The 25,963-nt window shown below is 47.1% G+C and overlaps 1 protein-coding gene across 1 annotated transcript; it reads left to right on the plus strand.

Annotated features, from left to right (window-relative positions):
• Nucleotides 1–243: 243 nt before the first annotated feature.
• znf106a (zinc finger protein 106a) lies at nt 244–24,724 on the plus strand. The gene is made up of 23 exons (XM_056296073.1): nt 244–280; nt 2,220–2,302; nt 2,679–2,740; nt 5,770–5,964; nt 7,482–9,386; nt 9,760–10,035; nt 10,066–10,213; nt 10,414–10,483; nt 10,829–10,983; nt 11,755–11,815; nt 12,361–12,687; nt 13,661–14,537; nt 15,726–15,775; nt 16,449–16,594; nt 18,437–18,571; nt 18,679–18,795; nt 19,147–19,338; nt 20,259–20,321; nt 21,009–21,128; nt 21,398–21,469; nt 21,727–21,798; nt 23,245–23,391; nt 24,212–24,724. The coding sequence occupies exons 2-23, from the start codon at nt 2,249–2,251 to the stop codon at nt 24,269–24,271; spliced, it is 5,304 nt and encodes a 1,767-aa protein (XP_056152048.1). The 5' UTR covers nt 244–280; nt 2,220–2,248; the 3' UTR covers nt 24,272–24,724.
• Nucleotides 24,725–25,963: the final 1,239 nt, after the last annotated feature.

The following is a 25,963-nucleotide window of genomic DNA, read 5'->3' on the forward strand; positions in this document are numbered from 1 at the left end:
CGCAGTCCCGAACACGAGACTCCTCGGTGCCCCCATTTTAAGCGCGCGACAACAATCAACAAGCACGAGCGCTTGATTACCCAAACCGCGTGCTTCGTTTGACGAGGCGGTCGATGGGTTTTCTTAACAGCGTCGCTCGTGAACACAGCCCTGTTTCGGTTCGGCACCCAAGGGGGCGAGGCTTTGTCACTGGCTACAGCTAAGCTAGCTAGGTTAGCTTGGCTAGCTTCGTCGGTGGATGCGGAAATGCCGTAGATAAACGCGTTTGGACGTTACGAAGGTAGCAGAAAGGGTTTGTCGCTATTTGTCCAGACCGAGCCCGTTTTACTCTACCGTTGCATTGTTGCTGTTAACGTTGCTAACGCTGGCCGGGGGGGGGGTGTTTAGCTTCAGCCTCACAACGTTAGAAGGTTGCATGCTAACGTATAGGTGCGTTTATGAGCTTGCTAACTAGCATAACCGCCCTGTCAACATTGCGCGATGGGGGGGCGTATCTGATCAGACTAAACAGTGTGCCACGGCTGCCTCTTAAGATGCAAAACACTCCAGCTGGCTGCCTGCTAACCGCAGAACAGGGGGACGACGGCAGCTTTCCCAAACGAGTGTTGGGAATGTTGACTAGGCTAACGTCTACTTCCCGTGTCGGCGATGACGACACGCCGCTCTGGTCGTTCTGCTAATGTTAGCCGTTTTGCTCACAAGCTAAACAGGCGCTTGCAAGACGACCGTTTCTTGCACTAAAGGGGGCCTAGCCAGCCAGCCGCTGCACACCATGTTATCGGGGCAAGCTTGCTTGGGTTGAATGCGATCTTTGCACAGTGTTTTTGCTGCTGCTGGAATCGTTTAAGACCAAAACTGTGGAGCTGCTATGTGGATGTCCAACGATCAGACTCGTCTTGCAAAGGACAACTCAAGGGTTGCGAGATCTGTAAGGAATCCTCCTCGTATTGATGAAATACAGTTCAAAGCAATAAGAAGCATCCACCACCAACCCCCCCCCCCCCGAACACGCTTGCCATAGATAAATGTATCCTTGACATCATTAACGTTGACCTTATCTGACACACATCCGCTCGTATGAAGGGGTGTGTGAGGAAATGTGCTCCATGACCCTTTGACCCATAACGTTATAAATAGGCCAGCTAACCTCGCTGTGATGTGATGGCTTCGATGCTGTCATCAACACCATGTGGGCCTTACTAATGATGAAGAGAGAAAAAAAATGCCTCCAAAAATATGACCGAATGCCAAATTAGATTTAGTCCTTATACTATATTAAACTTTGCTCCCTTACATGTTACCGCTCAGTATAACCAGCATGGCCTAGTTCGCTGTGGGGTGTCAGGAATTGCAGATGTTCCATCAGATATGAAAGATCTTGAGATCATGGCTGTATCAAAGTCGTGTTAACTGAGGATTGTTGTGCAGTAGCCTCAACCTCTAGACTATAGAAGTGCGGGGTGCAATGGTGCTTTCCTGCTCTTGTTATGGTTTAGCGTGGAACAAAAATCAGGGAAGTATAGACTGTTTTTGGAAAGAAAAAGAAAAATGACTGTCCCCGTGAGTGTTTTTACCTGCAAGTTCTTGTTAACAGAGCAGGAAGCTAGCCCTAGCTAGTGCTGTGGCTGCTTCGTACCACAGTTCATGTGCTCTTTTTGACAATTTAATCAGCCGTCTACACTTAAAGGATGGATAAAGTCTCCAAAATATAGTACGCACCTTTTTAAAATGATCAGAAGGGGAAACAAACTACCCAGCCGCGGCCAGAGTTCACCAGCATTTGGCTGGTGGCTGATGGGCCCGTGGATGTTGAACAAGCCCAGACATGGACCTCGTGCTCCCACATCTCTGCCTTTCTGGCCGCAAAGTTGCTCCATCAGCAGGCTGGAATTAGAGGTTGAAATCTGCACTGGCATTTGGCCGTGGCAGTGAAGCATGTTGTTGAAGAGCGAGGGTGTGGGTGTGGGGAAAATGATTCCCTGACTCCGTCGTCTCCTGTGCACTTGTCTGGTGTGTCCTGCGCTGCTGCCTAAAACTAAGCTACCAATATGATAGTTGGCAGCACTTTGCCTACCTGCACTGTACATAATTAGGATGGAATGTGTTCCATCTCCTGTTTACTTGAAATCACACTATAAGTGTTCAAGAACATTCTGGATGGCTTCACTTTTAAGACTATATGTTTTATTTTGAATATATATTTTTCTCTCCATTAACAGTAATGGCCTGACATCAGCTTGCATCCAAAATGGGGAGAGAAAGGAAGTGCATCCTTTGTGAAATGATCTGCAACTCCAAGCAGGTAATTTAACCCCCGAGTGTAGTGATATAGAAATTATTTTTATTTAGATGTAACAAAATCTATGCCCTCAGCATACTTGGATGGACAAGATAAACTGTATACATCATGCTGGAGTGTTGTGCAACAAAACATATTCCAAAACAAACTTGAGAATCACACATTTAAAAATTGTCCCTCTCCTACCCCGCCCCCCCTCAAAAAAAGATTGTCAGATTATGTGCCACATTAATAACTCCTTCCCGAGAAACAGCGCAAGTCTGATAGTGATTTAATCAAAAAGAGGAACTTAAAAATTAATCTTTTTTTGAAACTACAATTGAAGGCTCCCCAATAGGAAGACTGTATTTTCATGTGTTTCTGTATTGCTTATTTGCAGGAGATGGATGAGCACATGAGGAGTATGCTGCACCATCGGGAGCTGGAGAATCTGAAAGGACGGTGAGTTTTGTGATAGATGTTCAAGAAAGGCATACCATGCAAACCAAGTAACCTGAAATTAGGACTGTACCAGAGAATCCGTGTATCCCTGTCCTAATTGCAGTGTTAGATTTTGCAATTTAAGTGATAGACTATTTCAGTGTTATTGAAACAACATTTCATTGCATGAGCTACTGAATACCTGCTGTAATTGAACATTGTCAGGACTTTAACATAAGGTTAAAAAAAATACAACCTCATAGTTTTATTTCCAAAATCACTGGGGCTAAAAATCGTGATTTAAAAAATCTTGATTACAACATTTAGTTAGATATTTTAGAATATCTATAAAATATTCAGCAATAAAAAGATATAAGCTTCAATGCCCAAAGCAACACACTCACAATAACTTAAGTAAACTGTAATGATTGTATCTGAATGGATCTAACTTTGTTTCAATAGTTTGATTCATGTCCAATTTAGTCCCAAAGGCACGTGTATCATGGACACGTGTGTGGCACTTATTGGGAGGGCCAGCTGTCTCAACTGTGACTTATATATTTAGACACAATCTCTCTCGGAACAACAGGCATGACCGATTGAAGGCAACTGGCTGTCTCGTGACTCCCACACTGAGATTAGTGAAGAATTTGGCCTGTCAGTGACTTAGAGAAGTCTAGGCTGGAACATATAGGGGATTCAGGCTTCACTTCTGAGAATGATACCAGTTTAGTGGGAATTCCCATAAATTTTGACATGTAAATTGAATATCGTTTTATTCCTTGCAGTCTAAGTGGAGTTTTAAAAGGAAAAAAATTAGAAATAAGTCTGTCCAACAGCATTGATAATTTCTATATTGTCTCTGGCCAAATATGGGTGGCAAAGATTTGTAAGGAAAGTTAGAAACTAGCCAGATGCAATTAAGAAATGTATCACTGTCAAAGACCCCATTTACACTTGGTCTTAAAATGAGTTTTTTACAATTGGATCACAAGTGGACAAGGCTAACTACAAGTGCAAACGACCACCAAGACGTTTTGTGAACCGGTTACTCAAACCACTGGCCGAGGTGGTCTGGGACGCATTTGACCACATATCTTTTGTAGTGTAAACGCTAATGCGTCCTGATGCGTCCCCAACAAGGATGTAATAGGAAATCTTCTTCTTCGGAGTAATGAAATCTGATCACAAGTGGTCAGCAGGGCGCATTTGGAGACGTATGATAGACACAGGTGTAAACAGCAATGTGTCTCGCTGTCCACCTGTGATCCAATTGCCCAAAACGCATTTTAAAACCAAGTGTAAACGGGGTCTTAGTGTCATGTGCAGGTTTAATTACTTCCTCCATTGTAGCTGAGAAAAAAAATGAGACCAAAGAAAATAAAAGCTAAACCCAACCGTATTATTAATGTATTGGTGCCAGCCATCACTATTGACCTTTCGCAAAGTACCGCCCCAGAATGGTGCTTGTCCAATCCTACCTTAGCAACGGTCCGTCAAGCTTTCAAACACACAACAAAATGCTGAAACGGTGTGCCTATGGGATCTGCAAATCGGATACTAGATATCTGAAAAGTTTGGAGGGGGTCTAATTTTCTTTCCCTTCCTGAAACCCAGAACGCAAGAAGAGCAATATCGGCAATAGATTTCGCAGTATAGCAGACCCCATGGCCAGCTTAATCCATCCAAAATCAACAAAAATACCTGTCTGCTCCAAGCTAAGCTAGCTACTAGCTATTATTGATAGCTAATACAGCTAACATATTATTACTATTACTTTTACCCACACAACGCGCTGATTTCTTCCTTCATGTTTTGGTGTTTTCCGGCTACTTCCGGGATAGTTCTGAAATGCTTGACGGACAGTAACTAAGGGGGGCGGGACTTTGCGAAAGGTCAATTGCGTCCATACTACTGGTGTCTTCTATTGAGCCCTCTTCCACTTGCAATTGACAGCATAATTTATCTGTTTTCTGAATTGTGGCAATGTACATCTATTTTGTTCTTTGATTCCGCTATGCCCCCACCTCTTGATGCTAAGGTGTACCTACACTAATAGCACTCATTTTGACATGCATGTGATTACCGTTGTTCTTGATATGCATATGATTATCATACAGCACTCCATGATGAAGGTGGTAAAAATCAAATTTAACTGCTAATTGCCAACACTTGTAAGTTGCATTGAATAAATGAGTGAATACAAATGTAATAAGTTCGGCAACTGCATGAGGGATTTGAAAATGGCGTTGTGCCATGGCACACTTCTGAGAAAGAATTTTGTACTGCAGCCAGCGAAGTCACTGTCCCACTCAGAACCACAGTATGGCATACTTGGGAAAGGTCTCAAAGTGGGGATTATGTGCAGCTGCACGGGGCTCCAGTTACATGGGCCTTGGGATTGGTCAACAGGATCTTCAGCTCACGGGGTTAACGCTCTAATAACACACCCTGGCCATGGATGGGGGCTGGGTCGTCGCTCTCCAGGCAGAGTCTGAGGTGAAAAACAGACATAGCCATCTATAGAGTCGCAGAGCACAGCAGACACCATCATGAGAGCGTAGCAGGCAGAGGGTGCACCCGTCTCCCCTTCTGCACCTTCCCAGCGCTGTGCTGCGTGCATGCGTGGCTGGTTGTTGTGGCCCGACAAACACAGCTAGAATAGCATGTGGCCTGGGCACTGCCTGGCTGCGCCTCCTGCCCTCACCCTGCCTCCTAAGGCCTGCTGAAGAAACAAAAGAAAAGATCAGGAAGCACAAATTTTTAACTTTTAAATTTTTTTATTTTTATTTTTTTGTAAAACAAGAGAAATCCTAAGTTAGTTTACCTCCTGATCTGTGCAGAGTTGAAAAATCTTTTTTTTTTTTGTAAACTTCAAAGGATTGTCGAGTAATCTCCTCTCCTTATTTTGTTTTGACTTCTTAAACACCAGAAAGTAGAGCCTGGATACTTTGTATGAGGCTCTGCAGGCAGAAAAAAACCGAATCAGACTAGATCAGAACCATGCCCGAAGGAACTGTTGAACGCCCGCTCTCCCCTTCCCTCCCCAGGGACTGTGGACATGAATGCAAGGTGTGCCAGGTAATCGTGCTGAGCCTAACTGATTACGCCAGCCATATCTCCAGCACCCTGCACAAGGAGAACGTAGAGGCCACAGAACGCAGGAATGCCGGGAACGACCAAGACGAAGACTATTTTGACCGAGCGCTGGTGGACTTGATAGAGAAGAGAAAGGAGCTGATCCGGTAAGACTCGAACGATTTGTTGGGAAATTAATTTAAAACCCAGCATTTTCGTGGGCCATGGAAAATAAAACTGTTGGCTGAAAATAAAAAAATATTATCTTGTATTTGTTATAACCAGTGTAGATTACAAAAATCTGCCATGCATGTACCAAGGTGGCAGTAAGTAAGGTGGTGTCAAATAAGCAAACATCAAAATCATGTTTTTGCTAAATTAGTATTTAAACTCTGTCCCATGTGGGAGCAAATAGGCAGAAACTTTGTGTACAATGGCAAAATGCTATGCTAGTACTTTGCATTGCCTCAGTTTGAACACAGCAGATGACTTTCCTCAACAGGCAATTTGATTGGTGCAGGGATTCACTGCAACCACAAAATATCTAGAAATTAAAGTAACAGAATTTAGAATAGATTGTATTGCGGTTACGATCCTTTTAGCAATTTTCTGAAGTCCTAATCTTGTTTTTTTATTGGACTTTATTACCCGATTAGCAAATGAAAATGCTATGAAAACCCCATAGGCTACCAATACCTCCCTGAACCAAGTATAGCTACATACTGCTGGGCAGTGCTCACAGGTCTCATTTAGCCGAGGGGTTGGAGTCGTATGTCAGGACTGCAGCCTAAAAAAAGCTCGACTCCTGACAGTCAAAGTTCTTACGCGTGCCTCTTCAAGTTATCAGTTCACTCTGCCCTCCAGTATGAAATCTCTGACTTAAACAAGATGGAGTTTCTTAATTTGTGCTAAACAAACTGCTCCCATCTATAATTTCTAATGAGAGATTACAGTTGTCCACTTTTTGTCAGGCCTCTGTTTTGTTCCCAATTCTATGCTGTGTAAAATGACCACAGCTGAATGATTTTCTAATGGAGCATGGTGGTGAGATATCAGGAAACATCCTAAGTCCTTCCTGTGTGTACATGATCAACTTAACACAAAAAAAAAATGCCTGCTTCGATATCAAGTAACCTTAGAGGGCGGTCCAGTTGGAACAGTTGGGAAGGTGTGATTACATGTTGACACTGTCAGAGGCAAAAGCTGGCAGGCAGCTGTCAAGCCGTCACATGCCAGAACTTTCCTCCGCCTCATGGACCCCATGAGGTCACCACCTCAGGTCACAGCACAACCCAAGGCTTGATACCTGCCAGTGACATTATTCAGAAAGAGATACGGTTGTATGGTTGACACTCTAAGCATTGTTCAAAACAGAAGATTAATTGTACCACTTTGATATTTATTTTTGTGCAGTTTCCCTTAACCTCAAAATAACAAAGTGTAACAACTTGGGTTGGAAACGGGTACTTTTTCATTTTGCCATACAGATGGACATTATGGCTCTGACCTTTGCCTTTTGACATTACTCCTTGAACTCTTTATTGGAATCTTTAGTCATAGCCAAAGATTTTTGCACATAGAAGGAATGTTATTTGTTTGGTTAGTCAAAGATAAACTCTTAAATGTAATGAATTTTTCCCCAATGTTTTGCTACTGTAATTTTATCACCATTTTTTGGTTCTAGAAAAGAGGAGGAGGCTGCTGCCACCAAGCGAGCCAAAGAGGAGGCAGAGCGACTGAAGCAGCAGGAGTTCCAGCGGCGGCTGAAAGAAGCCAAGGAGCGTTTCCAGCAGGACTGTGCCTGGCGACAGAGGGGTGTCCGTGGACCCAATCGGCAGGGAGCCTGGACTGGGAGCCAACTCTTTGGCAGCAGAGGAGCAGGTGGTGCTGCATCAGACTCAAGACCCTGGCAGCACAGGAAGCAGGGGAAGAGTGCCACGTGGCATGCTCAGCAGCCTCCCAACTTCCGAAACTATGGTTCTGGAGAGTGGGCCGGTGGTAGTTTCCAGAACCAGGAGGGTTGGGGCAACAAGCAGTGGGATCAGGGAGCTTTCCCTGGTAGTCAGAGAGGTCGACTGCCTTGGTTGAGCAATGGAGGCAGTGCTCATGGTGTGTATGGCCGGAACAACATCTCCCAGTACCAGCAGAAGAGTGGGCCCTCTAGTTTATTCGGGTCTGTCTCTAGTTACCCGCCTCCACCCAGTTTTTTTGCTTGCGCTATTCATAATCAAGGCAGTGGCCAGGGAGGCCGATTGGATGGGCATCAAAATGGGGTGGGGCAAAATACAGAATGTGACCGCAACAGTGGCCCAAGCACCAAGACCTTTGGTAGCAATCCAAAGCTGGACAAAGCTTGTCGCTGGTCACCTTATCCACCAGCCAAACTTTTTGACTCTGTACCCCAAAAGGAATCCCACTCCAGTCCCTTGGAGAAGCGCCCTAAGGTCCCCACCCCTCAGGAACATGAAAAGGCATCAGATACCAGTGCCATCAATAGGCAGCTCCAGCATAAACAAAAAGTAAGACCGCTAAACTGTGATGAGGAAAGGGGTGATGGGAAAAACAAGAAGTCCAGATATAGAAGGCAGCAGGACAGCAGCAATAGCAGAAGCAGCAGTGCTCAGGGGGATGCCTTTGCAGCCTCCTCACCTGGTCCCTCAAAGCAGATGGCAGAAAAGCCAGTGGAGCTCAGAAATCAAAAGGATTCCCTGATGTCTGGTGTTAAAACCCCACTCTGTAAGGCCTCCAGTCAAGAACATAAACAATCTAAGTCAACCACAAAACAAAGTGGAATCAGTTCTAAGATTTCACCCATTGGGCCACTGCAGTCAAGGCAGGAACAGCAGCTCTCAGAAATGCTGAAGAAAGCCAAAGAGACCATGTTAGAGAAAAGGGTCTCAGCAGATATCTCCAGTGACAACAGGATGGCGCTTCACATTGCAGAGGAACAGCAAAAGGAATGTCTAGAGACCGGGGTTGGAGCAAACAAAGAAAACAATTGTAGACAGGAAGAAACCAAAGTATTTCTTCCTGACTCAATCAAGCCTTTTTCCAGTGGCGAGGATAGAATGAGGCCTGTGCTGCCCTCTGCAGACAGCAGCCAGTCTCTGCAGTCAGTGCAAGTCAGTACATCCACTGCGGAAAGCTCGGGGCCCATGACATCTGGCGGGGAAGATGGGAACGATGGAAGTAAAAGAGAGAAGGAGGGAAGTGGCTCGTTGGCCACTGAGGCCATGGAAACGGGGCAGGGCTCAGAGAGCGACGTCTCAGGAAGTAGTGAAATGCACACCGCCTCGGGGTCCACCGCATCCAGCTTTTCCAAACTTGGCCTGCCCCCTGTTCTGGAGCGTGACCTCACGAAGCACATGAGCTCCAAAAGCAAAATGGGCAGCCGGGAGCCCAACCTGAACATCGCCAGGCGGGTCCGGAACCTGAGTGAGTCTCGGCGGGGTGAGGCAGAGAAGGAGTCGGGGCTCAAACCAACTGTACGGCAGCTGATCAGCTGCTCAGGGTCACGGCGCAGCGTGAACTGGGAGCAGGTGTATCAGGAAGTCAGGAAGAAGCAGGAACAAGGAAAAGGCATGCCCAGGTAAGACAATGGAGAACTTAGAATTTGGCTTACTTGTACAGGGATTGAATTTCAGAATAAAATTATAAAAATGCAAAGGTTTACAAATTAAGATATGTTGCACGTAATTTTTAAAAAAGCGGAGTTAGCAAAAACATTGTGTTTCAAAAAGGTGAAGGTGAAAAGTACATGAAATTACACCAACTGGGTTGACAGTAGGATTATGAGATTCAGATTTGCCACATTGAGGCTGCAAGTTTATTATATATATTCAGGTGTTGGGTGAGACACATTCAGGGGTCAATACAGCGAGCCTTTCCACTTATAATAATGTTATGTATGTATGTGCTTATAATTCTAACAAGTACCCCTGCTACATCCCATAATCCTCTAGGTTTGGTATAGAGATGGTGTCATGTGACCAGGAGGAGCAGAGCCAGGAGGAGGATGGCATCCACCTTCTGGAGGGCTTCCAATGGGAGTCGCTGACAGACAACCCCACTCCGATGACACCCCGCAAGCGCTGCTTGTCAGAGAGCAGCGTGGCCCCCGACCGCTCTGCCTCCAGTAACTCCCTGTTTGTCTGCCAGACCTCCAAGCAGACCCCGCACAGCGTGGAATTTGGCCGGCCTGGCGCACATAGCAGCTCGGGGCAGCAGCAGGGGTCTTTGTCCTCTCCTAGCCCTACACTAGCGCATAGGAAGGCAGACAGCCAGCGGCAGACAGAGGGAACACCAAGAGGGAGCGTGAAGGACCTGCAGCGTTCTGATTCTGTGCTAGGGGACAGCAGCTCCGGGACAGAGCTGTGCGACGCCCAGGGGACGGGGAAGAAGCGGAGAGCAGGCGGGGTGAGTGTCAGAGTCTGGGTTGGTCTAGTGGAATGTAGGGGGAAAAAATTCCGTCTAGGAACTTCTGATGGATATAAGGAAATTCAGGAGTCATTGTGACGCACTGCATCTGAGTGTGTTCCAACCCATACAGATATGCAAAAATGCAAACACAAAATGACGTCGTTGTACTGACTACCTATATCTTTATATTCTCATAGGACATTCCAAGCCCAGAGCCTGCTAGCTTGGAAAGAAAGAGCAAAAGAAGAAAAATCAAATCCAAAAGAGGTTGGTATTCAAACAAGGGTATGAAATGTATTTCTGGTTTTTAATCATCGTCTTGGGGACTAATTTTTTTGCGTTGACGCATGCAACATGACTACAGGTCTTTTTAATGACTTTAGACAGTGCGGGTGGTAATGATGTGAAGGGCCGTTTTGATTTCAACACATAAGATAGCTCAGAATGCACTCCAGTGGAGGACAGTATTAAAGGTGATAATAAAATAAGTCACTAACTATATATACTGCAGCTCTTGCAAGGTGATCGTAACATCACAAAGGTTTTGAGAGGTGGCGCTCTGGTTTTGGTGTGTCGTAGCCCAGCTGGTGACTTTGCACGTGTCGTTCACAGAGAAGCTCCAGGTGGACCAGCTCCTGACTGTGTCTTTGCGGGAGGAGGAGCTGAGTCGTACCCTGCAGACTGTGGACAGCAGTCTGATCCGGGCCAGGGCTGCCCTGGAGTCTGCCTACCTGGAGGTACAGCGTCTCCTGGTGGTGAAACAGCAGGTAGGACGCGACCTTCCTTTCTACCTTCCCTCCTTCCATCCTACCTACTTTTGATCATTATTCCCTTGTTCCTTCCTTCTGCTACTACCATTGCCTCTTTCTTTCTCTCCATCTCATCTCATTTCTCTTTGTGTGTTACGGATATTTGCAGGATAATGATAGCAGATCATTATGAGATGAGAGGACATTCATTCAAACATATTCAGTGTGCTCAGGTCCCTTGTTTTTTTCTTTTTTTTTTCTCTCCTTTGACTAGAAACTCAGATTCACATCCCAGATGAGCTCAAAGATATTTTATGACATATTTGCTTATGAGCCAAAAAAAAGTTATTTTGTTCCTTTAAGTGATTTGCTGGCGACATGATGGTGCAGTGGTTAGCGTGGTCGCATCACAGCAAGAAGGTCCTGGGTTCGAGCCCCAGGGTAGTCCAACCTTTGGGTCGTCCCGGGTCGTCCTCTGTGTGAAGTTTGCATGTTCTCCCCATGTCTGCGTGGGTTTCCTCCAGGGGCTCCGGTTTTCTCCCACAGTCCAAAGACATGTAGGTCAGGTGAATCGGCCGTACTAAATTGTCCCTAGGTGTGAATGTGTGTGTGTCTGCCTGCCCTGTGACAGTCTGGTGGCCTGTCCAGGGTGGCCCCCCCGCCTGCCACCCAATGACTGCTGGGATAGGCTCCAGCATCCCCGCGACCCTGAGAAGAGGATAAGTGGTTTAGATAATGGATGGATGGATGGATGGGGTGATTTGCTGTTGATGATTTATCCTTTTGCAGATGACTACGGAGATGAGCGCATTAAGAAACAAGCGCATCGAGTTGCTCAAAGGGATGCAAGGTAAGGATTAGTATTTCTTTCAAGCATGTTGTTTTGTTTTTTAGCCGTTGTACATCACTTTGATTAGAAGAGGAAGTGATTAATACACACATTTCAACATGGAAATGATTACTTGGACAACTACTGCACGTCTTCAAATTTCAATATGAAGTTGAGTCCTCGTGCTGATATAAAATGCAGTATAGGGACCCCACAAGGGGGTCTTAAGACTGTTGCAATGGATCCCCCCCAAAAATGAGAATGAATTCAATATCACCATTACACTCACTTTCACTACAAGTTAACCCAATGAGGAAATATTCGAAAATGACTTATGGTCAGAGGTTATTTCACTTGCAACATGAAAAAAAAAACAAAAAACAAAACAGAATAGAATAGAATGAATAAAAAAAGACTGGGACTCCAAAACTATAAAGAAAACAGTGGTCTGTGGTCTTAGATGACTGGCAGTTTGATGCATGTTACATGGGATCATATTGCAATACTGAGGTTGTCGCCATTTCAAGCTACCAATGAAAAGATTACGCTGATCCCGTGTTTTCTAGATGGTTTTGAAGGGGCAGCTCAACTGAACGTGAAGGAAGAAAAGATGGACTGTGTAGCGCCTGAGCCATGCCAGGCCTCCACATTGTCCGTGGTCTCGGACACCGCCCTCTCCAGTATGGACTGTGCCAACCAGCTCGACAAGTCTACTTCTCCCCGCTCCGCCACACTCCCTTTCACCCCTGTAGTGGTCAAGCAGGAGCCTCTGTCCCCCGTCTCTGTCACTGCAGAACCAGAACCAGAACCAGAGCCTGAAGATAACCTAGCTCCCTGCGCTCACAGCACCACTCCAGAGCTGCCGAGACCTCCTAGTACCGCCTCTTATGCAGGTAACACCCATGGTCATGCTCATGTGAGTTTGCCTGTGTGCAGCATATCAGTGATGAAAAAAGTGTAACTCTTGAACACAGATGCTGCGTAATATTGGTCGCAGATGTAAACAGGCTATTTGAGTGTGAGCACTGCTAAACTGATTGCATCGCTACATGTCTATCGCCCTGTTATAATCACAGTTCTTACTGTTGCGCTGCGTTTGGATACTGAAGACAGCTAAGTGTAAGAAAGTAAACATGGCTAAAGAACCGGACCGATACAAAATATCTTGTTCAAATTTGGTTTATTGGTGAAGTAATCATATGTGGCTTAGATGAGTGTTTATGAGCTGGAAGTGAGCTTGCACCCTGCTAACATGTTCTGTTCTCAGTTCATTTCTGTGTATCGGTTGACATTTTGCTACATATCACTGTATAGAAAATCATGGAATTTTATTAGAAAAAATGAATAGAGGTGTAGCAGGATGGCACGGTGGCCCAGTGGCTAGCACTGTTGCCTCACAGCAAGAAGGTCCTGGATTTGAACCCCAGACCGTCCCCAGGTCCTTTTTTGTGGGGTTTGCCTGTTCTCCCCGTGTCTGCGTGGGTTTCCTCCTGGTTCTCCAGTTTCCTCCCACCATCAAAAAGACATGCATGTTAGGGTTGATCCTCCTGCCTGTGCCCCTGAGTAAGGCAGTGGAAAGGAGAACTGGAGTTGGTTCCCAGGCGCTGCAGCTGCCCACCACTCCTATACAATAGGATGGGTTAAATGCAGAGAACAAATTAGTTGTAAGAATACAATGTCAAATAAAGTGGCTTCTTCTTCTTTCTTCTTCTTCGTCTGGTATTTCTCTCATGACAAATACCTGCAATGTAGTTCAAGTCATTAATGCTGTGGTTGGTCAGTCGTTTAATGAGAGATTTGTATTGCTGTGAATGACCATTATTGTAACTGTATTCCTTGTGTGTCTCAAAAATGCTTCATTTTCAGACACTCCTGAAAACTGCCTGTCGTCTCTGCAAAGAAGGTGTGAGCTGTACCAAGCTGACAGAGAGTCCATCCAGGATGGCTTCCGAGAGCCTGCAGGATCTAGAGAGAGCCTGTCAGCTTTGGGCTTAATGATGGAGAGGGCAGTTAAAGCCAAAAGGGACAGTATCACCCCTTCTTCATCTGACCTCAAACCCAACCCCTCAGCGCTGTCCCCAGCCAGCCGGCGGAGCTCCGAAGCCGGGAGCCTCGCCGAACAGACTGCCTCCCAGTCCTGCGAACTGTCCTCGGCACCTCGTGTCCTCACCGCACCTCCCTCGCCACCTGAGCTGAGAAATGGAAGGCGTGTCAGGCGGCTGAAGAAAAGAAGGACGCTGAAGAAGACTCAGGGGGCGGAGCCTGCTGAGAGCAGTGACACTGAGTTGGAGATGGAGGAGGTGGTGAGGCCTCGGCGTATCCGGACACGCCGGCGACCCAGCGGGGGCTCTCATGTCAGCACGTCCACACCACCGGCAGCTATGGAGGGCGAGGAGGAGGAACAGGGTGTGAATGAGGACAAGAGCCGGGGGTTAGGGGTTGAGGAGCCCCATTGCCTGCTCTCTCTGGCTGCCCGACCCAAAGAAGATGACTTCGATTCCCTGTTAGAGATGGTGGAGCTCCCACAGGTAGCCCCTATTGAGACGGTGAATGTTGACTCATGGCAACCAGAGGACAAAATGGAGGTCTCCGCAGCCTATCAGCAGCCCCAGACGTACAGCCAAACCCCAGCCTCAGGCCCTGTACCCGACTCATCCAGAGCAGAACCACAGAAGCTGGCCTGCAACGAGGTCACTTCCACCAGTGATATGGATGTGTCACATGCAGTCAAGCCCCACGAGAAGTGAGATTCATCACTCTTTTACTATTCAGGCTTTGTCGAGATTTTAATCTTTCCAACTGGAAGTGAGACTTGAGTGGCGCGTAAGCGTTCTGTCATCCAATCCACACTGACTCCATCTTACATAAAACTATAACGAACTGTGATGAAACTGAGGGACATCACAGATGTTGTAGATAAGTTCACAAAATACTGAACGTGGGGGATTTGTGTGATTTATCGGCTGTCTGTGTTTGGACGTCTCTGCCCGTCTCAGCTGTGTGTCTAAAGCAGCTCCCGGGGAGCTGACTGGACAGCCGCCGGCTGACCTGCCTTTGCCAGGCTGACTGACAGCAGACATTTACTGAACCAAAATAGTTTTCATGTCGGCTCCATGGGAAGAACTCAACAACGTTTGTATGTGTTGATTTTTTTTCCACACCCACCGTAGCGAGTGAGGGGAGTCTGCCTGTAGTGAAACAGACAAGCTCACAGACAGATTGGGAGCCTTGGTCAGTTAATGTAGATGCGGTTAATAATTCAAAACACATATACAGCGGGATATTTGTGATTTAAACATGTCTGTCTAGATTACGCTTCACAAAACGTGACAAAAATAGACTGGAAAACGGAGTCGGTGTGGACTGATACAGTTAATAAGATGGCAGCATATCTGTTCTTCGAGATGTGCGAGTGACAGACGTAGAAAACGCTTCTAACGGGCGTCCGGGTAGCGTGGTGGTCTATTCCATTGCCTACCAACACAGAGATTGCTGGTTCAAATCCCCGTGCTACCTTGGGCTTGGTCAGGTGTCCCTACAGACACAATTGGCCGTGTCTGTGGGTGGAAAGCCGGATGTGGGTATGTGTCCTGGTCGCTGCACTAGCGCCTCCTCTGGCCGGTCGGGGTGCCTGTTCAGGAGGGAGGGGGGAATAGTGTGATCCTCCCATGCACTACATCCCCCTGGTGAAACTCCTCACTGCCAGGTGAAAAGAAGCGACTGGCGACTCCACATGTACCGGAGATCATAACATACTGACATATTAATAGTGAATATGATAGTGAATCGGGGCTAGCTCCGGTCAGGGTCCTGTTTATTTGGAGTATAATTATTATACATCCGAGCCATCAAATGCTTAATGGCAGAGCTTGCTAAAGAGAGATGGAAATTCTTTCATTCAGTGGTGATGTGTCCCTTTCTTTCCCAACAGTGACGCACAGATGCCGCTTGCGTTGGCCAAGATGTCCAAGCCATCATCAGGTAGGTCAGTCTCACATGCTGTCTGTGCTGCAGTTATTCATGTTCTCGTGGAGTTCTGTGGTGACTGTTGACACACACAGCAGTCTCTTTAGTGAAGGATGAGGAGTTTTAGACTTGGTTACATATCGGTCTACTGCATGGTGCTGGTTTATTAAAACGTTTTCTTCACGCATCCGGGTAGTGTTGCGGTCTATTCCGTTGCCTACCAACACGGGGATCGCAGGTTCAAATCCCAGTGTTACCTCCGGCTTGGTCGGGCGTCCCTACAGACACAATTGGCCGTGTCTGCGGGTGGGAAGCCGGATGTGGGTATATGTCCTGGGCGCTGCACTAGCACCTCCTCTGGTCAGTCGGGGCGCCTGTTCGGGGGGGGGGGGGGACTGGGGGGAATAGCGTGATCCTCCCATGCGCTACGTCCCCCTGGTGAAACTCCTCACCGTCAGGTGAAAAGAAGCGGCTGGCGACGTGGTAGTCTGCAGCCCTCACCTCATTGAATCATGAATCATCTATATAATAAATAATGCTGAATTAATTTCATTAGGAGATGATCCATATGGAAATATGTTTCACTGTGTATTTATCCATTTTTCTGTGTGAGATTCAGTTTCTCTTTGTGTGTACTGTGTGTACTACTCTGTGTGTGTGTGTGTGTGTGTGTGTGTTTGTTTTACAGACGCGTCTTCCGACCCCGGTGAGGACAACATGCCCACCGAAGGGCCGTTCGAGGGTCACCATGAGGCAGTGAACGCAATGCAGATCGACAATGGACTGCTGTACACCTGCTCCGGGGACCGCACCGTCAGGGCCTTCAACTTGGTGGTGAGTAGGCAGCTGGTTTTTCCCAATGCTGTAAGGTATTGGAACGACACCAGCGGTATTAACCCCGTCACTGCCGGCACATTATTATTATTATTATGAACCGAAGGCCATGTTATTGCTCCAGGACTAACGTTTGGCGAATAGGTGAAACGATATATGTGTGCATCAAAGCACCTAATAAGACGATTGCAAACCAATGATGTTGTTAAAGAGCTGGTGTCACTCTCCAGCCATGTGATGTTGCTGGTTGGTATGAAATTATCGGGAAATCTCAAAGCAAATCACCGTTTGCATAAAATGACAGACACGGCGAGCTACCAGTTAGTTTTAAGCACCTTTGACACCCCAGTAAGAACCACGGAGAACAGAGCAACGGGACTCGCAGAAGTTTTGTAAATGGTTAGCAAACTCTGCCTTTCCTCTTCCATTCCTTTATAATGGACTCTTGAGCGTTTTCCTGTCATTCTTTCTCCATCTGCCTGTTTGTTGCCATGGTCACAGTCCTGGTGGAACAACAACCTTAAACTGTGGTCACTGCATTTCATAGTTACAGCTTGATCAGTATGGAGTATGGAGAGCAGACGGAATAGATACTCTCATATGTACTCTGACGTGTTCTCCGATGTTTAGATTTTAGGCATTTAATTGACATGGCGATTCAAAACTCTATAGACACATCACATAGATATGATATGAATATATGATGACTGCAGCAGCAGAATAAGCTTTAAAGAGCAGGGTAACCAAATTGACAGATTTGCTTCAAAATACTTGATAAATGTGGGAGATGTATTGCTGTTGACATGTTAAAGTGTGTTGAACCATGTATAGAACTGATTTGCGGAGTTAGACCGTTTTTGGGTATTTTTCCCGTTTTCCTTTCTTGATTTTTTGGCCGTCTTCCTTTCGGTGCCACGCCCCCAGAGTCTGAAACCAGTGGACGCTGCAGATTTTTACACGTTTTTGAAGCTTTGTTTTATATACTTCGCAACATTTTTAATCATACAGAATTGGCTGGGTGGTTACTGATATGTTTTCCTGGGGTATACGTATCCCAAAACACAGATTTGAGCTCAGTTACCCGCCACTTTAAATTCCTAGGTTGTCAGCATTACAGCAAGCAATTAAGGGCTTTCAGAAACAAAGTGTCAAAACAATTACTGTATTTCCCGCACTATAAGTCGCTGCTGTTTTACTCGTCTGGCTGGTCCTGCGACTTATATTCCCTAAGTGCCTTACACAATGTAGTTTTGTTGGACAAATACATTGCATTTTAACTAAAGGCCTTTACACAACGGTGACGTGACGTATACACGACACGAAAATGCGAAATACTCTCCGGTGAATGTTTCGCATCGAAACGATTCACACCGGCAGCGATACAAATTCACGAGAGGCGAGGGGGACTCAACCCGGGGGGTTAGGTACGGCGGTGCGTGAGGATCTTTTCCTCTTCCCCTCGGGGTCAAGGGTGGAGCCTCGCCCATTCCCGGCATGGCCCCTGTCAGGTGAACTTCCTCCGTTGCAGTACCTCGCAGCCGGCTCTGGCACCGTTTAATCTTGTGACTCAATTAGAAGTACTGTACCGCCATATAAATGCAATTTGTACACCAAAGTATTTTTTTTTTCTCGCAACAGCGTGTTTTTTTCGCTGAGTGTGACTTACACTCCAGTGCGACTAGTAGTCCGGGACATGTGGTAAACATCCGTCTGCCTGACATTCCTTTGTCGCATACAGTGACGTGAAATAACCGCTGATAATACAGCTGGAATCTGTCAGCACCGTACTGTGTCCCTGTCTCATCTCTTGCCTTCCTCATCTCTCCACTCCTGTGCCTTCAGAGTCATAAATGTGTGGCCGTGTTTGAGGGCCACAGCTCCAAGGTGAACTGCTTGGTGGTGTCAGCCATGCCGGGCCTCCAGCACCGCCTCTATTCTGGCTCCAGTGACCAGACCATACGCTGTTACAGCCTTAAGGTGAGACTGGAAATCACTGAATTCTGAAACGTTGTGCCTCCAGCATTCCCGGAGTCGGCTCCCCTTCGGACTCTAATCATCTGTAACGTTATTCTCACGTAATGCAGACAGGGGAGTTTGAACAGCAGTTCTGTCTACCAGACCGGGTCCTCTGTCTCCACAGCCGCTGGAGGATTCTGTATGCCGGCCTTGCAAACGGCACCGTGGTCACCTTCAACCTCAAGGTGAGAAAAGTGCAGCATGCCAGCAGGGATATAACGTATGTAATGTAACGTATCACCCTCTGAAGAAAACTCTTGTGTTTGGGAAAAGATCATCAAGCGGGCAAGGGGGTGAAGGAATTTAGAGAAATTAGCATCTTATCATCGAGTGCAAAATATATAACAAAACAAAACACAAGTATTAGAAAATATGCACAACAGAGTAATCCTTAGCTGTTACTTCTCTACTGTCCAGTATTTACACGATTATCGTACAATCATGAAAGGTGTTCAGCCAAACTGTGTAGGGCGGGAGGAATGACGTTCAGTAACCACAGGCTTTAATCCGTGTTTATAAATGCTCGGCTACTGCAGACAAACAAGCAGCTGGATGTGTTCGAGTGCCACGGGCCACGGGCGGTGAGCTGCCTGGCCTCGGCACAGGCAGGGGCCAGGAAGATCCTGCTGGTGGGCTCCTTCGACAGCACCATCAGCGTTAGGGATGCCAAAAACGGCCTCCTGCTGCGCACCCTAAAGGGACACACCAAGACGGTTCTCTGCATGAAGGTGAGCCTGGTCCGACGCTCCGTGACGACGAGTCCCCCACAACACCTAGCCGTTGTTTAGACTCACAGTTCGAGAGAAGATGTCATTTGAGGGGTTTTCAGCAATTACAAAATGGTGGAAAAATTATATTAGCAGAGTTTGAGTTCTAGTGGCTAAAATGTTCAGCAGGCCTATTATAGCGCCCACTTTTGGCCAGTCAGTACCATCTTTTGTCTGACAGTAGTGAGTTACCATGTCTGTCTCTGTGCCAGATTAAAAAAAAAAGGTACTTATGGGCCAAACTGGGGAGAAGAATAATAATGGCGTCATGGTCGCTCCCGGTTCCAGCCACTCTGGCCCTGGTTTCTATGTCTCATGTCTTGTCCTGCGCTGACAGCACCATCCCGGTCCGGAGTCCTGACCAGTATTTCTCTCTTACCCATTTGCCCCAAAGCTGCTGTTGATTATTCAATCAAGTGTCAGTGTATTTACATTTGGCTGTTTAGTTTGTTCGCTGTCAGAGCGGTCCACGTGTCGGTACTATGTCACCACCATGTTACCACGTCTGTAGCGTGTTCTCTTCACGTGTGGTCCCGATACCCCGGTTCCTACCGGTAAACCTTTTGTTCCACCTGTTACCACGTCTGCATTTGGGTCCTCAGTTCCTTTAATTTTGTTTGGTATATTTTCTGTTATTGGATTGCAGGTTATCAGTCGCATCAGTTGGATGTTCTGATCATCTTAGTTTATCACTGTGTCACTGTCATGTTGTTCATCACATGTAGCCTTTTAGTTTGATCACCGAGCAAATAATCTGAAACTAAACAGGAAATGAATTTAGGAGGGGAAAAAACAAACTTGAAAATTTCATGTTTCCTCCGCCACTTAAACGGTCCCCATTTGAAGCTCCTCCCCTCACTGTTGCCTTTGTCTGCCTGCAGGTGGTGAACGATCTGGTGTTCAGCGGCTCCAGTGATCAGTTCATCCACACGCACAACATCTATGTGAGTCATCCGACCCTTTCATCACTCAAACAACTCCCCCGGGTGTACTGAAGTTGCGGACACTCGGGTCTTACATTAGATTTGGCTTGCTCAGGGGCGTCCGGGTAGCGTAGCAGTCTATTCCGTTGCCTACCAACACGGGGATCGTCGGTTCGACTCCCCGTGTTACCACCGGCTCGGTCGGGCGTCCCTACAGACACAATTGGCCGTGTCTGCGGTGGGAAGCCGGATGTGGGTATGTGTCCTGGTCGCTGCACTAGCGCCTCCTCTGGTCGGTCAGGGTGCCTGTTCAGGGGGGAGGAGGGGATAGCATGATCCTACGTCCCCCTGGCGAAACTCCTCACTGTCAGGTGAAAAGAAGCGGCTGGCGACTCCACATGTATCGGAGGAGGCATGTGGTAGTCTGCAGCCCTCCCCGGATCGGCAGAGGGGGTGGAGCAGCGACCGGGACGGCTCGGGAGAGTGGAGTAATTGGCCAAGTACAGTTGGGGTAGAAAAAGAGGGGAAAAAAATCCAAAAAAGAAGATTTGGCTTGCTTTAGATTTCAAGACATCAGATGTTTCTTGAGTAGCAGATGAGAACCAGAGCACTGGGCTAGACCAAGTGTGACATTGGGGGTTAGCTTCTGATTTGAATCATCCTGTTTGTCTCAAGAGAAATGTCTTCCATCCTCAAACTCATGTGTAGACTGGAGAGCTTGTGCGGATCTACAAGGGCCACAGCCACGCCGTCACTGTGGTGGCTGTAATGGGGAAGGTGATGATCACTGCCTGTCTGGACAAACTGGTCCGCGTCTACGAGCTACAGGTCTGCTTCCTCTCATCTGACAAGTCACAGTAATACAAACGCTAATGCAACCGCTAACCCTGCAGAGCTTTCACGTCACCCTTTGACCTGCTTATAATGCACAATAAGCTGTTTATGTTCAGTTAGCGACTGCTGAGTGTGTGCAGGACAACACGTGTTGGCTGCTTGGCGTTCTGTTTGGGTTTGAAGAAGAGTTTAGAACCTAAGACAGGTCACACTTGGACATGGACACACGAATGTTGATTTTAATCTTAACCCTCCCTCCACAGTCCCACGAAAAACTGCAGGTCTATGGCGGGCACAAGGACATGTTGATGTGCATGGCTGTCCACAAGAGCATGGTGAGATATCTTGTCACGCCGCCCCTATATGCAGCACATCACTTTGTGAAACGTAAACTGAAAATGGAGACACTGGCTGGAAGACGTCCTCATTCCCCAGTAATGTTGTAGCTCTCACTGAAGAGGAGCTGCATGTCTGTTCGCTCTTCAGTGTGAGCGTAACAGAGATGGTATGTCTTGCTGTCACCTGCAGTGTGGAAAGTATGACTGTATGAACTAGGTGCTGAATTGTGTTTGTTGTGTACTTTGTATTTAAGATCTACACGGGATGTTATGACGGCAGCGTGCAAGCAGTCAAGCTGAACCTGATGCAGAACTACCGCTGCTGGGTAAGATGTGGGCCGGGGACAGACGGACAGAACCGCAAATATATTTTGACCAAGTCTTAATTGTCCTTCAGTAGAAACTCAGGTTTACGGGTTCACATGTAGAACAGACGGCGAAGAAGGCGGGAGCAGACCAGGAAATCCCTTTTAGAGTCTCTGCTGCTATCGGGGAATCTGAGATGGTCTTTGTACACATCTAAGCATTCAGTTCACAGTCAAGACCCATTTCTTGGGGGCGTCCGGGTGTCGTAGCGGTCTGTCCTGTTGCCTACCAACACGGGGATCGGCTGTTCCAATCCCCCTGTTACCTCTGGCTTGGTCGGGCGTCCCTACAGCAGGTGGGAAGCCAGATGTGGGTATGTGTCCTGGTTGCTGCACTAGTGCCTCCTCTGGTCGGTCGGGGTGCCTGTTTGAGGGGGAGGGGGAAATGGGGGGAATAACGTGATCCTCCCACGCGCCACGTCCCCCTGGTGAAACTCCTCACTGTCAGGTGAAACTCCTCCCTTTCAGGTGGAAAGAAGCGGCTGGTGACTCTAAATGTATTGGAGGAGGCATGTGGTAGTCTGCAGCCCTCCCCGGGTCGGCAGAGGGTGGAGCGGAGACCAGGATGGCTCGGAAGGGTGGGGTAATTGACCAAGTCCAATTCAGGAGAAAGGGGGGGGGGGTCCCATTTATTTGGTTCAGCACACAAGCTTTTTTTATTATTATTACCCCCCCCCCTTTTTCTCCCGAATTGTATCTGGTCAATTACCCCACTGTTTTGAGTCGTCCTGGTCACTGCTTCACCCTCTGCCGACCCGGGGAAGGCTGCAGACTACCACATGCCTCCTCCGATACATGTGGAGTCGCCAGCCACTTCTTTTCACCTGACAGTGAGGAGTTTCACCAGGGGGATGTAGTGCGTGGGAGGATCACGCTTTTCACCCTCAGTTCCCCCTCCCCCTGAACAGGCACCCCGACGGACCAGAGGACACGGCCAGTTGTGTCTGTCGGGACGCCCAACCAAGCCGCAGCGAACACGGGGATTCGAACCGCCAACCCCCGTGTTGGTAGGCAACGGAATAGACCACCACACTACCCAGACTCCCCTGGTCCAGCACACAATCTGTCCTAATTTACAACATATCAACTATTCTTATCGCTCCACTCATTTTCCCCTTGCTCTTTAAACAACCTTTGAGCTTCCACTGCTAGTTTGTCGTTTAGTTTGTGTGCGTGTCTTGTTTCATATCCAGATATACACACAGACTCAACTACACACTCTGGCCTCATCAATACAATTTAAGTCAATTTCATGGTATTAATAACTAGTCACGTCCCTGGTTTGTGGAAACGTCGCTGGAAAACGGTTTATTAGTGGTGTTTCTTCTCTTTATATTGGTCATTCTGCAAAGCAGTTGATGACAAAACATTTTTATGAATGAGTGTATTTACGTCTTGTATTGACAGTGGCATGGTTGTTCCCTGAACTTTGGGCTGATGGAGCATCTGCAGCACCACCTGCTCAACGACCACACCAACCCCAACCTCCAGACGCTGAAGTGCCGTTGGAAAAACTGTGACGAGTTTTTCTCCTCCCGCAACTGCTCAAAGCAGGTAAGAGCCGTCTCCTCCGCTCCGCTAGATGACAGGTCCGGGTATGGAGGGGAAGGAAATGCCGGATATGTTCAGGCTTTATGGAGTTATCGCCGACCCAGTTTAGGCAAACATCTCATTCCCTCCTCTCCATTCAACTGTCTAAACCAGGTTTCTGTGTTGGAACTCACCTCAGTTTGATCGCACAGCGTAGTTTCCCATCCACATGTTATTCAGACGTGAGAGAACTCAAGTTTTTATTCCAGCCAAATGCTACACTGGCTGATGTCAACAGTAAGCACACTGGAGAACGAGTGTGCAGTCGGGCGTCTGGGCAGCATAGAGGTCTCTTCCGTTGCCTAACAACATGGGGATCGCCGGTTCGAATCCCCGTGTTACCTCCGGCTTGGTCGGGCGTCCCTACAGACACAATTGGCCGTGTCTCTGGGTGGGAAGCTGGATGTGGGTATGTGTCCTGGTCGCTGCACTAGCGCCTCCTCTGGTTGGCCGGCGCACCTGTTCAGGGGGGAGGGGGAACCTGGGGGGAATAGCGGGATCCTCCCACGCACTACATCCCCCTGGTGAAACTCCTCACTGTCAGGTTGGGGAGAAAAAGGGGGGAGTCAAGCAGATGTGTACCGATGAGAAAACATTCAGTGTTGTTTGGTAGGAATATACAACTGCTCACTCTTGGGTCACAGTAGTGCAAATTAACCATTTTAATTTCCAACAAGCCTGAAGTCAGCTTGTTGTAAATGAAGATAGCTGCATCAAATAGTGTATCTGTTGAGTACCCTGCAGTATGCTTTGGTGCTAAGTGTTGTCTGTCCCTGTTTTGCAGGGGGTGCCCACACACATGCAAAAGCACGCAGAGGAGGAGGCGGCTACATCGGACCTTTGAGCCAAGGTGGCTTCTTGCCAGTTACTGCTACCCCACCTTCCTTTTACCCCTCCCATATTGGGGGGGCAGGGAATTCCTGGGACCCACTTTGCAGAGCTCCCACAGAGCAACTGAAGAGGCGGGTGCCTGTTGACTCCATCCATTATTTTCGGCTGTTGGAATCCAACCATGTCACTAGTAACGAAAGGAAGGTTGTGCTGAAGTTGTCTTTTTTGTGTTTAACGTTCTCACACACCTTCCTCTCTCGTCGTCTTTCTGACCACTGCAGTTCCTCTCTTTACACTGACCAAAAAAAATGACAAAGAAATACAGGACTGTTCATTTATATCGTTTTTATTTTGAACGAAGAAACTCGGGTGGTGCCGGTATTCGAGGGACTGTTAATGCTTCCTGCCGAAACAGCCGCAAGAGCAATACTGCCCCCATTTATAAACGACCGGTTGGCCACAATGGCATGGGTCAAGAGATGGGTTTTTTTTTTTTTTTGCTATTGTTATGAGTGTAGCTGTGATGTGTCATGTTGAGCAACTCTAGTGATTTTCTTTTCTTTAATTTTGAAGAGGAACTTGCCATTATTCACTCATTGTAACCTTAAGTTTACATGGGTCTGGAAAATTAAAAGTAATTTAAAGGCGTGATTGATACCTTTTGGAGATTTGAAGACAATCCTTTTTTTTAGCCATTGTTACAATTAAGTAACTTGGTGTTTTAAGTTTTCTTTGATTTTTTTTTTTTTTTTGTTGAATGGTAACCCGTATTTTTTTTAACCCTCTGCTAGCACATTTTTAGCAAATTGGGGTTTCTTGGTTTTTTTTGGGTGTTGCTCGTCGATATTAGGGCGTTGAGGGACTTCGGGTGCAGTGTGGTGTGACTTTGGTCTGGAATTTGCAATTTGAGGATTTTTCTTTGCCGTGACGGAGCACCAAGACATGGTGGCGTGTCCTGTTGTGTGTGGACAAATAATTTTGTGTGTGTGTGTGTGTGAGTGTATGTGAGTGAGAGTGCATTTCTACTCAATGTGGTGGACAAAACGGTTCCGGGTATTTTCTTTTTCTAAAGAATGAGTGTGTACTATCGTTTTTTTATTGTTGACGTTTCTGGAGCATTGTGTTGTCGTTGGTTCGCCTCTCCCGCAGTAAGGGTTGTTTTTGTTAAAGGAGGCATTTGTGTGGAGGTGAAGGATGTTTACAGGAGGTGATTAAAAGGGAAGAGCTCGAAGGGACAGAATAAAGATTCATCTCCCATGCCATACCTCACCCCTCACTCTCCACCCCCACCCCACCCCCCGAAAAACACCTTGGGTTGGAGGCAGAGGTACAAGTTGCCAACGCGAACCTGTTTTTGTGCTGTACTGCGTCGACTTTTAATCGGTGCGAAAACTCGGTCCGCGCTCTCTTGGTATACGTGGTGTCGTGGCACTCTTGATTCATCTGCCCCTGCTGTTAGAGGCCAAGTTAAGCACACAGTCACACCTCTTACCTGGCATTCCTGAGTTTCTTCTTTTCCTTTTTTTTTTTGTTATTACCAAAGTTGGGAACTTGTAATACATTTTTTAAGAAAATGCGTTCTTATAAGTGTTCAATTAAATTAAAAAAAAAAAATTGCAACATTATCAAACAGTTCTGCCTGTGTTGTTGTGTTGATTTGTACGTAAGGATTTCGCAGCACGTTAGCGCGGTAAATTAGCAGGGC

The sequence above is a fragment of the Lampris incognitus genome, chromosome 16, assembly GCF_029633865.1.
Source record: "Lampris incognitus isolate fLamInc1 chromosome 16, fLamInc1.hap2, whole genome shotgun sequence".
Taxonomy (NCBI): domain Eukaryota; kingdom Metazoa; phylum Chordata; class Actinopteri; order Lampriformes; family Lampridae; genus Lampris; species Lampris incognitus.

What these genes read in the sequence shown, in the direction of transcription:
- znf106a (XM_056296073.1), top strand. Translation starts at nt 2,249, where the DNA reads ATGGGGAGAGAAAGGAAGTGCATCCTTTGTGAAATGATCTGCAACTCC. An exon ending in TCCGCGTCTACGAGCTACAG is followed by an intron (nt 21,129 to 21,397) that starts GTCTGCTTCCTC and finishes CTCCCTCCACAG; the next exon opens with TCCCACGAAAAACTGCAGGT. An exon ending in TGGCTGTCCACAAGAGCATG is followed by an intron (nt 21,470 to 21,726) that starts GTGAGATATCTT and finishes TTTGTATTTAAG; the next exon opens with ATCTACACGGGATGTTATGA.